The 12,351-nt window shown below is 37.3% G+C and overlaps 1 protein-coding gene across 2 annotated transcripts in view; it reads left to right on the top strand.

Annotated features, from left to right (window-relative positions):
- Nucleotides 1-12,351, top strand: part of MEST — a 425,711-nt gene that overhangs the window by 246,729 nt on the left and 166,631 nt on the right. For both annotated transcript variants that reach the window (XM_044088671.1, XM_044088670.1), the window contains one exon: nucleotides 6,725-6,765. In XM_044088671.1, coding sequence (XP_043944606.1) covers nucleotides 6,725-6,765 — 41 coding nt within the window. The remainder of the gene's footprint in view (nucleotides 1-6,724; nucleotides 6,766-12,351) is intronic.

The following is a 12,351-nucleotide window of genomic DNA, read 5'->3' as shown; positions in this document are numbered from 1 at the left end:
GACCCTTCTGGAGTATACTGACATAATTTGGGGATTCAATAATTGCACCCAGTTTGCAGTTGTCTGCAAACTTGGACAGCCACAACCACTTAGCTTTGAGCTGAACTTCTAAGAAGTATATACCAAACCGTAGGGGGCCCAGCACTGACCCCTGTGGCACCCCACTTGTAACAGGTCTGCTTGATGATGTGGAGTCACCCACATTGATAGTGAGTGTCTGGTTTATGAGCCCGTTGGCAACCTGTCTTACAACAGAGAGGAAAAAATAATCCAACTCACTCTGAAGACGTTTCAGGTCAAAGTGGTCCAAAAGTAACAAGAAAATCCTGAATTCGTCACCACGGCAAAACAAACGTTGAAGTAAACTATGAAGTCAAGAAATAGTTGAAGAAACTTTAATCATGAAACTGCAAATAATAAAACAACAAACAGGCCTAAAACAATGAGCGCTTTCGGCGAATCTCACCTTCATCAGATCTAAAATTGCAAATGCTCCTATTGGTTAAATTAAAAATAAACAGCTAATCATAGTGCTAACACTAAACACACCTTCATTACACAATCAATAGAGATGATGCAGAGCTCAAACTCAGGAAGTAACATGTAACTTAAAGTAACAATCCAATCAGAGGTTAGCAGGAAATTCATTATCTAATCACTGAATCACACAAAAGCCCGTAATAGTGAGTGAAACAAAACAATTCTCTTTTGAAAGGCAGCATAGATTAAATTTTAGCTCATATCTAGAATCACTTGTTAAAACCATAAACACCTGCGGTGTTAATGCTGTCATCTGCCCGTTTTTTATGGATGTAGGCTTCAGTTTATGCCAAGTGACAAAATCTCCTAATTAAGCCTATCCGTTCGCACGGCTACAGGCGCTAAAAAGATAAAAGCATAAAAAAATAATGAATATTTATAAATATAATATGCCCATTATGAAATTTAGAAAAAGGCTAATTTGGAGATACTGGTAAAACAGCTATAAAACACTCCTGCATTATGCGGCTGTGAAAGAACAAAATAAGACGTCTCTGTGATTACATAAGTCAGCACATTTGCGTAGTTTAATGTAGGCAAAACATATATGCAAGATCAGTTCTATCTGCATATCATGGCTACAGACACGTGAATTAGAATATTTATAAAGGGGGGTTAGCAAATTATAATGTTGATACTGTTGCGAACTTCAGTTTATGCCTAATGGCAAAATTACGCCTGCCCGTTGGATGGCTGCAGGTGCAGAGTCATAGAAAATAAAAGAACAAAATAAAACTTCTCTCTGTGGTTACATAAATCATCACATCTGCGCAGTTGATTGTAGGTAAAACATGCATACATGATCAGGTCTGTCTGCATATCGTGGCTACAGTCACCTTAATTAGAATTATAAAAGAGAGATTAGCAAATTATTATGCTGATACTATTGCAGACTTCACTTTATGCCTAATGGCAAAATCTCCTAGTTACGCCTGCCTATTTGCATGACTGCAGGTGCAGGGTCATAGAGGATAAACTTATAAATATAATCTACCCATTAAGAGGTAAGTGGCCTGAAAGAAGATCAGTTATAAACACTGTTGGAGCAGCCATATAACCACCTGCATTACGCAACTACGGAATGGCAAAATGAAAATCAGCTCATTTACAAGACTTAATTTAGATAAAACATATGTACATGATCAGGTCTGTCCACATATCGTGGCTACAGACATCTGGAATAAAATATTTGTGAGAAGGGAATGGACAGAGTGATAAATGTCAAGGCATAAAGTAGGGAGATGGCAATCCAATGGGAGATAAGAAATGGTCCTGAATGGCCAATAAACAGGTGACTAGATGATAAAATAGCAAATCAGTAAACCTTAGGGTAGACATCCCTTAAATTTAGATATGTAAATTATATAACCAATCACAGGTACATATTAAATGATATAACCAATAACATAAATGTCCAATATGAGGGTAGTTTAGATTATGCTTCTGTTTAAATGTAATATGAGTAGAATAGTAAAAAACATATAAGGAGCCAGCTGCTCCAACAGTGTTTATAACTGATCTTCTTTCAGGCCACTTACCTCTTAATGGGTAGATTATATTTATAAGTTTATCCTCTATGACCCTGCACCTGCAGCCATGAAAATGGGCAGGAGTAACTAGGAGATTTTGCCATTAGGCATAAACTGAAGTTCGCAACAGTATCAACATTATAATTTGCTAATCCCCCTTTATAAATATTCTAATTCATGTGTCTGTAGCCACGATATGTGGACAGAACTGATCGTGCATATATGTTTTACCTACATTAAACCACGCAAATGTGCTGACTTATGTAATCACAGAGAGAAATCTTATTTTGTGCTTTCGCAGCCGCATAATGCAGGCGTATTTTATAGCTGTTTTACCAGTATCTCCAAATTGGACTTTTTCTAAATTTCATAATGGGCATATTATATTTATAAATATTCATCATTTTTTATGCTTTCATCTTTTTAGTGCCTGTAGCCATTTTAGCGTAATTAGGAGATTTTTGTCACTTGGCATAAACTGAAGCCTACATCCATGAAAAACAGGCGGATGACAGCATTAACACCATATTTAAAACAATAAACGTCTTTATTGAATGATCACTTATGACATAGGCAATCATGCATTTATATAAATGAAAGCAAAGCATATTGACATTTACAGTTCCAGACATAATACATCACCTACAATCTTCTATACCGTCATTGGCAGCCAAACATTGCATAACTTATTCAATTCCTGCCTTCCCTTAAACCTCATTCCTCCTCCAGAGCATTATTCTGCTTGCATTGAACTCACAATTCCCATTTTTTATGTAATTTAGCTACTACCTTTTTTCTAAAGATCCCACTTCCAGTTATTTTATCTCTGTAACTATATTTTCTACTTTTAGTAAGTTGATTTAGACTTTGATTTACATTTTCCAGTAATTGCTTTTTTGGAAGCCACCAGAATTAAACTCAGCAAGATGTTATTATGTCTAGGCAATTCGTATTCTGTATCACAGCTCAAAAAATAATTTCTGTAGCCAGCCCAATTTTCTCACCCAGTATTTCTGAAAGAGTAGTCTCCATGGAATTTTTAAAGTCTGTCATCTCATTATACTCCCAAAAAATACGTTCCCAATTACCTCTTTCTTCCCCATCACATCTCCAGCATCTGCTTGGGGTATAAAAATACCTATTCAAATAGTTCCAAGCAAAGATCCTAAATCTTTTTGATTTTGTTGTATATTTGGAGCTATACATATACCCTCCCATTGTTTCTTTGTGAATTGCTTGTCCAGTCTCTCTTTGCTATTCTTTCTAACCTCCTCTGATGGATTCCTATAGTTATTGTGCAATATTTTATATGCCCTGCTAATTATTCCCTTTTACAGCTGTTTCTGATTCCATTAAAAACTCTACCAGTGCTAGTCTTTGACTTATGAGGTCCCTATTTCTTTCTCTTTGCCTGTACTCTGATATCAATCCTTCATAGGGAAGGCAATCTCTAGTCTGCAGTTGAAATTAATTCTTGGCCTCTTCACATTCTGTTATCTTTCCCTCTCTAAGTATTTGTTCCCAATACATTGGTTCCTTTGCCAGTTTTCTACAGTAAATTCCAGCCTCCTCTTGCCTAATCTCTGTACATCTAATTGCAGTCATTCCTATCTGCAGAATCTCTTTTCTGCATTCCAGTGTTCGTGTAGTTTTTAGAGTACTTTTTGCTACTTTATGAAAATAATATTCTGTATGGTTATTCTCCTTAAGGATCTGAATCCAAAATCCCAGTCTCTCGCTATTTCTTGAGTTTCCCTTGTGTTTCATCATCATCCCTTTCCACTTTGAAGTATAGCTTTCTGCTTGTGCTATCTATAGGAGCCCTAACTATGTAGTTTTGAAATATCCCTACAAACCATGTAATCCCAAACCACCTTTTTCTATTGGAAGGATCAACTTATCCCACTTGACTCTTGACCTCTTCCTCCCCCCGATAAAATCCTTCAACTCTTTATTAATTGCTATCCACCATTTCTCTTCTGGTTGATAAAAATATGTCTGACCTGTGTATAAAACTAAAGGGATTAAAAAAAATCACTGCTTGTATTTTGCTATCCATAACCATAAAATATAGATTCCAGTTTCTCAGTTTTTGTTTTATCTTTTGTTTAGTGTTTCCCCCACATATCTTTAGCTGCCATGACAGAATCATTTTTAACCCATACTCCTAAGTACTTCATTTTATTATTTCTCTGTAAATATGGATATTGCTGGACCAGTTTGTGTGTGGGTATGTAGTTTACAGCCATTGCTTTTCTTTCACCTTCATTAATTTTGTATCGTGAAAAGACTTGAAACTGTTTCAGAATGTTTCACAACACTGAAATGTCTTTTTTCTGTCTTTTTCAGGTACACAATAATATATCTGCAAATTCATCTAGCTTTTCTTGATTACCATATTAATTATATCCTTGAATTTCTGAGTCCCTTATTTTCTTTGCCAGTGGTTCTAAATATAACACAAATAAGAGGAAAGAGGACACCCCTGCCTGGTTCCTCTGTTCAAACAGAACTTACCACAGATGAACCCCCCCACTTTAATTTTTATCTCCAATCCCTCATATATCCTCCCAAATAACCTTATTATTTTGTCAGGGAATACAAATGCTTCCATTGCCCTACTCATAAAATCCCATCTAACTCTATCAAATGCTTTCTCTGCATCAAGATTCATCAATAACAGTGGTATTTTCTTATATTGTGATTCCTTCTGGAGCATCAGTATACTTTTGATGTTACCGTATGTTTGCCTCCCCTCTACAGAACCACATTGAACCATATCTATCAGTTTTGCCATCACCTTTGCCATTTTTTTAGCCGTTATAGACACGATCATTTTATAATCATGGTTTAGGATTGGAATGGGCGTGTATAAAGCTGGGTCTGATGGGTCTTTACCGTCTTTAGGTATTGCCACAGCTTTCTTCCAGGTAGTTGATGCTTTACCTCATTTTAAAATACTGCTAAACAAAACCTTCCTGACTTTTATCACTTTCTTCCTAGAGTCCAAACATCCACAGAAGTGCCATCTATTCCTGGAGACTTTCCTGGAGATTGGATATGCATCACCATTTTTATCTCATTTCATCCTACCCTAATGGATAGTAACTGAGCATCCTTATAGTCTCACATTTATTCCCTAATTTCAGTGTTGCTGGTCTTCTTCTTTTCCATCTCCCAGCCCCAGGCTCTGCTTCAAGCCCAAGGTCCTCCTGATTGTTCTAGTCACCTCCTGTACTTTTTTCTCTTTCTCCAGCATTTTCCTTTGAAACACTGGAAAAGGTTTCACTTGCATAGTTTCTCTATGAGCTTTATTATCAGAAGAATAAGAAGCCGAATCTCCTTCTGTTTGATAGCTCACTTTTTGTTGGACAAACTTTTGAATTTCCTCCTTAGCATGTTCTGCATCAAAAAATGGCTTTGACCCTCCAGGAAAAAAATATTCTGAAGACAACTGGATACAGCAGCTTGAATCTCGCATCTGGTTCTCAACATTCCCTGATTGTTGTAATAAATGTACTCCTCTTCTGCATGGTGTACAATGGGGAATCATTTTCCGCAAACACTCTGCTGTCTCCAAATTGTAATACTTTGTCCTTCCGCCACAGTTTTGTCAGAACCAATTCTTTCTGCTGGTAGCATTGCATCTTTACTATTAGAAGTCTTGGCTGTTTCCTCATAGCCAGGTTTACAGCACACACATGATACACCCTTTCAATTAACAACTCCTGCAATGGAATATCAGATGAGTTGTTTATTTGTGCTTTCATAAAGTTAATGCAGTCTATTCCTTTCCTTTTCTGTGGTACAGCAGAAAACCTTAGGTTGTGTGTCCTTTAATTCTGCCATTTTTGAAACATCTCTTCTTGGGCTGTCTCATTCTCAGATAGCTTTTTCTTCATTTCAGCCTCTGATTTTTGCAGGTTTATCAGCTTATCTGACTATCTATTTAAGGCTTTTATTTTGCCAGCCTTTTGTTAACTGAGTAGATATACTACATCAGTGTTTCATTTGTTGTAATCAACTCTGAGCACATTTTACTTATTTTTTCCTCTAGATTACTGGAAGCCATGTCTTAGACCAAAACTGGAGCTTGAACTGCTTTTTGCTGAACAGCTGCAGAGTTCTTCTCAGCCAGTATTTTCTCTTCACCTTTTGTTGATTTTTCTTTCATGCTATCTAAATTTCTACTTTGCTGGCATCCAGGCAGTACACTTACTAGACAGTAAGTGAAATTTTCCTAAAAAGACAAATTCACTGGCTCTTTTCTGAGTTTTTGTTTTCACACTGGGTCTTGGAAATTCCCATTTATACACACACACACACACACACATATATATATATATATATATATATATATATATGTAATTTAGTAGAGGATAATCTGAATACCTTTTTAAGAGTGTCATAAGATGAGGACAAATGGAGGATAAGTAATGCATCTAGCACATACAGCAACTTGTATAATTGTAAAAGAAAATAAGTGGCTAATAGAGTAAAATCTGAATGTTATCGACCTGATGCAGAAACAGAAAGTGTAAGTGATATGGGCCATCCTTTGATACTGATAAAATTTGTAACTTCTGTGTTGAAAAGAATTTTAAAATATAGTGTATAGTTTTATTGTAATGCATTTTGCCTTTTTTTTCTGGCAGGTATTTTCCCAGAGGCACACTACCCACGCGTGATTCAGAAGGTTTGTTTTGTGTTTTCTCTTTTCAGATGACAGCCTTTCTTCAAAAACTGAAGCTATATACTAACAACTTAAGAGTTTTTGGTCATCCATAATTTTGAAATTTCTCACAATTTTGTCTTTCTGGACTCCACACTGCAGAAATATAAACAGTGTGTGTGAATAAACACTGCTGCCTACCTCTTCCACCTTATGTTACCCTGCCATTGCATACACACTGTTATATAAATGGTGCTTTTCTGCTTCCTTGCTCATGTATTCTTTGTCAGTTGTTGCCATGAATTAGTGACTGTCAAGTATGAAGCTATCGGTGGTTTGTGGCACCACAGATAGATATTAGTTATTAGCAATAATCATTCATTTGTTAATCAACAAAGCTTTCTGATCATGAGTGTCTTTCTTTCTGAGACAAACTAAGTGCACTGTTTTCTCCACAGTTGTGCCACTATGGCATTTATGTGTGTGTGTGTGTGTGTGTGTGTGTGTCTGGGGGTTGGGTTGCAAGGAAGTTACTATGCAGAAAACATGTATATGTATATATAACAACAAAGTATTAATGTGTAGTCACTGCCAAATGACTTCAGTTGTGACTTAAAGTAATTTATATCCCAGTCCATTTAACAATGTTAACAAATCAATTAGTAAATACATTTCTTAATTTGTTGGCAAAGAATACACCATCACATAGTACTAATGCCTCTAAGAGAATAGCAAATTTAAGTAAAACTTTAACTAAAATACAACTATTGGGGGTAAGATATTTTAGAGTTCTTGTGGGTTTCACTATAGGGCTTGTTTTGTATGGTTTACATACTTCAGATGCACAGCATAAGTAAAAAAGAGACTGTCTCAGATTTGACATTCTGTAGCTTACTAACAGTTACTGATGGATGTCATATTAGCTACACAGGCATAATATTATTTGTCAAATGAAGCCTGCATGTGTCTGCCAGAGGTTCATCAATTCCCAGCACCTGTTCTCTGTGCTTCGTTCATCTTACAGTTGCTACCTATTTACATTAACTCTGGTTTGGGATTGTGGTAGAGGTATTCTTGAAAACTTACCTAGCTGTATGGTGCACACGCAAATTGTAGCTGTGGTTAGGGAATGTGAATATGATTTACTGAAGCTGACAACTGCAAGGTAAAAAGGTTTACCTTTATAAAGGTGATACAAAGTCAGGTGAACAGCAAGTGTTCGAAAGGCTGTTTGCAAATTTTGCAAATGCCAAAAGAAAAAAGGTTTGAATGTGCAATGAGCGAATGCACAGACAGACATTCGCTCATTGCACATTTGACATTGAGGGGTGGATTGCACTATAGTGGGGATTGGGAAATGGTTCCTTTCCCCACTGTAGTGCGATCTCGGAGTTAGAATAATAAAGTAGGGGGGTGTGGGGGGTGCAGGGGGGCTTGCCTCCCTTCTTTATACTTTGTTTTATTTTTTGTTTGACATTAATGTTTGAAAAACAGCGAATCTGCTTTTCGATTTGCTGTTTTTCGAACATTAAGGACTGTCGACGTTTTCACTTTCGTGCTTTTGAGTCACTCATATGAGCACTCGAACCATAGTGATTTGAGTTTATTACGGTAAACCGATAAAAAGCTATTTTGATTAAACCAAAAATGCCTTGCTAGACTTAAACATTGCAATGGACTGGCTTCAGACTCTGATAGTTTAATAATGAGCTTTATTAACCTTTTCTCTGTTCCTTCACGTTTTGTGAATTCACTCAGTTTCATTCTTATTAGCAGATACTTGACAAGTGTCTTATTCACTCAGTTTCATTCTTATTTGCAGATACTTGACGGGTGTCTTATTTCCAATAATTTTAACTTTACGACTTAATGGAAAATAAAAACTAAATACCATAATTCTCATTAAATACCAACTCATCTACAATTTAACATTTATTTGGCCTGAAATAAATGCCTTAAGTTTTGAGCCTCATATCGCGCTTTTTTCAGTAACAAAGCAGGTGTACATCATCTTGATCAAACCCGACTCTTATTTATAGAGCTTTGACATAGCCTGCCTCAAGTGGCCAATCCTGGAAGAGTTATGATGTCTATGTCTTTGTCATTGCTTGACCAATGACAAAATAACAAAAAGCCTTCCCCTGACTTGCACTGTTCATGGGTGTGGAAAAGGAGGAAAAAAAGAGGTAAGTCTCCTTTGGACCTCCCTTCTACTTCAGAACCCTCTTTGTTAAGAAAAATATTTACTTGGCTATAGCTGAAGCTGTTACCTTGCCCGACTCAGATGTCGTCTGGCATTCGGTCAAAACCCAGCCAACGTAATTATATTCTAGCTTGCTGCATCCTCATTTCCTTCTTCTAGCACTACTGTTGATCTCCTAGCGCTGCTTCTTGGTCCACAATCTTAACACACTGTTGTTATATCCTCTCATGATCTTCCTTCAAGGACCCTAAAACAAGACTAGTTTGATTGCATTTATGTTTGTGATCTCACTGTGTACATGGTAAGTGCAGTAGCAGTGCAAACTGGTTTCTTTCTACTCCCGAATCAGTTAATCATTTCCAGTATAAGATTTTACGGTTAACATTGCTTTACCTCTTTGTGTAGTGTTTCACAGTGTTGCTCACTGCTGGTTGCAACTCTTTCTTCCCTGACATTTGCTGTCATGCATCTTTCCATATAGCAACCTTAGGAGGGATGTTTTCCTTGAAATTTGTTTGTTTCAGTAATGAACACAGGTTGCCTCATAACATTTGCTACTTTGTTAGAATCCGCATCCATTCCTTTTATTCCACTCTCTAGTTTGCTGATCCTCAGAATTTCAGACATTTTATACTGACAGACTATAGCATTTTGGTGTCTCCAGCATCATAACTAATCATGACAGAACAGTATCAGGCATATCATTCAACTTTTGACTCAAAAGGAAGATGTGTTTACCTCAGAGTATAGCTCTAGCTGTTACTTAATTGCTTAGTCTGATTGTTTTTCACTTGGTAAAACATTTTTCTGTTGGCTTGCAGGCATGCATGACAGCAACATGTTGCTTCACATAGCTTCTCTGGTGGGAAGTATGCAAATGAATACAATTTAAAATTGATCCGATGTAGAAAAGTGCAACTTCAAAAGATCTGCATATGCACAATAATGAATATTTATAGAGATGTGTCTTTTTGTATGATTTCTATACATAACTGGTGCAATGTAGTTACAATGCTTTTAATATTAATGAGGAGGCATGCTTTATAGTGTAAACATGAAATTAAACTCACCACCATTTTCTTCCTAACCATCTTCTTTTCTAATTTGAATACTACAGTGAAAATGTTTCTGTCCACAATCATTTTAAAATATTAGACTACCAATAAACAAACTACCAATTACACCTCAATGAACTCCACCATACTCCCTTACCCCAAATAACACTCCCTGCTGTTCCTTAATATAAATCTAAGAAGTATACTAAACAAAATCCATGATCTCCATGCACTAATTGACTTACATTCCCCTGACATAACCATTTTGACTGAAACTTGGCTAACGTCACATGTCAAAAACAATGAAATACGTCCCCCAGGGTTCAACATATATAGACTTGATCGTCAAAATAAACATGGAGGAGGCGTAGTAGTAATATTTAAACAAAATCTAGCCCTAGAAGTTATCAACACCACACTTTCTATATCTAACAATGCAGAATTACTCATCACCAAACTGAATATCAACAACAACAAAGCACTAATCATAGTGGCTATCTATATCCCTCCAGGTGATAACACTAGCACAGTTGTAGACGTACTTCACTGGCTATCCACAGTCTTCCACCAAGAAACCATCATTATGGGTGACCCCAACACTGACTGTTCAACCTATAATTCCAATACTCCATCCAATTTCATAAACCTATATGGTTTCTCCAAGATCATACAAAACCCCACAAGAACAGACAAAACGTCCAACAGACAATCCATCCTGGATTGGACTCTCACAAATAAAAAATAACACATCCCTTCTAGCAGGATGCCTCCCCAGTACCATAAGTGACAACCTACCCACATACCTAATCAGAAACAATTTAGTCCACCCAGACAAGTAGTCTACAGGCTAATCCTCAACAAGAAAAAATGTAGTACCCACAATTTCAACTCCCTCCCCAACAAATTAACTAGGTCCCCCATCAAAAACTACCACTAGATGATGTAATTCAACACTTTAACACCACCTTCCTCAACATCCTAAACAGCTTGGCCCCCTGCAGAATAGCTAGAATAAAACATCACCACACACCTTCGTTTACAAACAACACCAAAGACCTACTAAAAGAAAGGGACAAGGCATGAGAACAGTGGCTAACTAACAAAAGCAATGACAACCTTCTACTTTTCAAACAACTTAGGAATAAAGCCAAGTTCCAAATAAAAGCCAACAAAAAGCCTACTACATCACTGCACAGCAAAGAAACAAAACAATCCCCAAAAATACTGGGCCACTATAAACAAATTCCTGCAACCTGATAGTGCATCCACCCTTAGTTCTACTAAACCCCCATCAAATGATAACATCGCTACACTATTCAATTCCTTTTTCATAAACACAATTCACTCACTTATTGACTATGACCAAAACATCACTACTACAATCCCTGTAGCCAACAATGAGGGTGTAAACTCCTTCTCCTTTAACCCCGTCCCAACCCATACCATAAAAAACTACTCAGTAAGCTCAAGCCCACCAGCCTAGCTGCTGACAACCTCCCATCAGAATTCCTCAAAGCTGCCTCTGAAGTCATAGCCTACCCCATTTTCATCCTCATCAACCACTCTATCTCTGAGAACTATGTCCCACTAATCTGGAAAGTCTCCTCTATCACCCCACTGCATAAAGGTAGCAACTCTACCGAGCTTACTAATTGCAGGCCTATTGCCATTCTTTCACCTCTCTCCAAAATACTAGAAAAATGTATTCACTCCCAGCTTCTACACTACCTTCTCTCCAATAACCTCCTCTCAAACACACAACATGGTTTATGGCCCCACCACAGCACCACAACCGCCCTCTTCAGTTTTTCTAACACAATAAATGAAGACAAAAATCAGAATAAATATGTCTCATCTATCTTTCTAGATCTCTCAAAGGCATTCGACACAGTTTCACACCAAAAACTGCTGTCAGAATTGGCCACATTACATCTCAGTCATTCTTCCCCAGCTTATTTCCACAGCTATGTAACCAAATGCCAGCAGGCTGTTAGATGGCAACAGGAGCTATCATCTTTGCTCCCTGTTAACATAGGAGTTCCACAAGGCTCCATATTAGGCCCCCTACATTTTATTATCTTCACACATCAACTCCATAAATCCACATCTCTTACCTCTGTCATCCAATATGCAGATGACTCTGCCCTGATATGCTCCGCACCCTCTCTAACACAACTATCCTTCCTAGAAGTAGACTCCTGGCTAACTAACACTAACCTCATACTGAATCCAGACAAGACCAAACTCATGCTCTTTCTCCCCACCAAAACACATAATCCCTCAGCCACTTTTCAAATCCATTCCTCCAACAACACAATCATAAACACCAGCTTACATACCAAATTACTAGGT

The sequence above is a fragment of the Protopterus annectens genome, chromosome 11.part0 (genome assembly GCF_019279795.1).
Source record: "Protopterus annectens isolate FY-2018-M chromosome 11.part0, PAN1.0, whole genome shotgun sequence".
NCBI classification, from domain to species: Eukaryota; Metazoa; Chordata; order Ceratodontiformes; family Protopteridae; genus Protopterus; species Protopterus annectens.
This window is presented reverse-complemented; position numbering and strand designations above follow the sequence as displayed.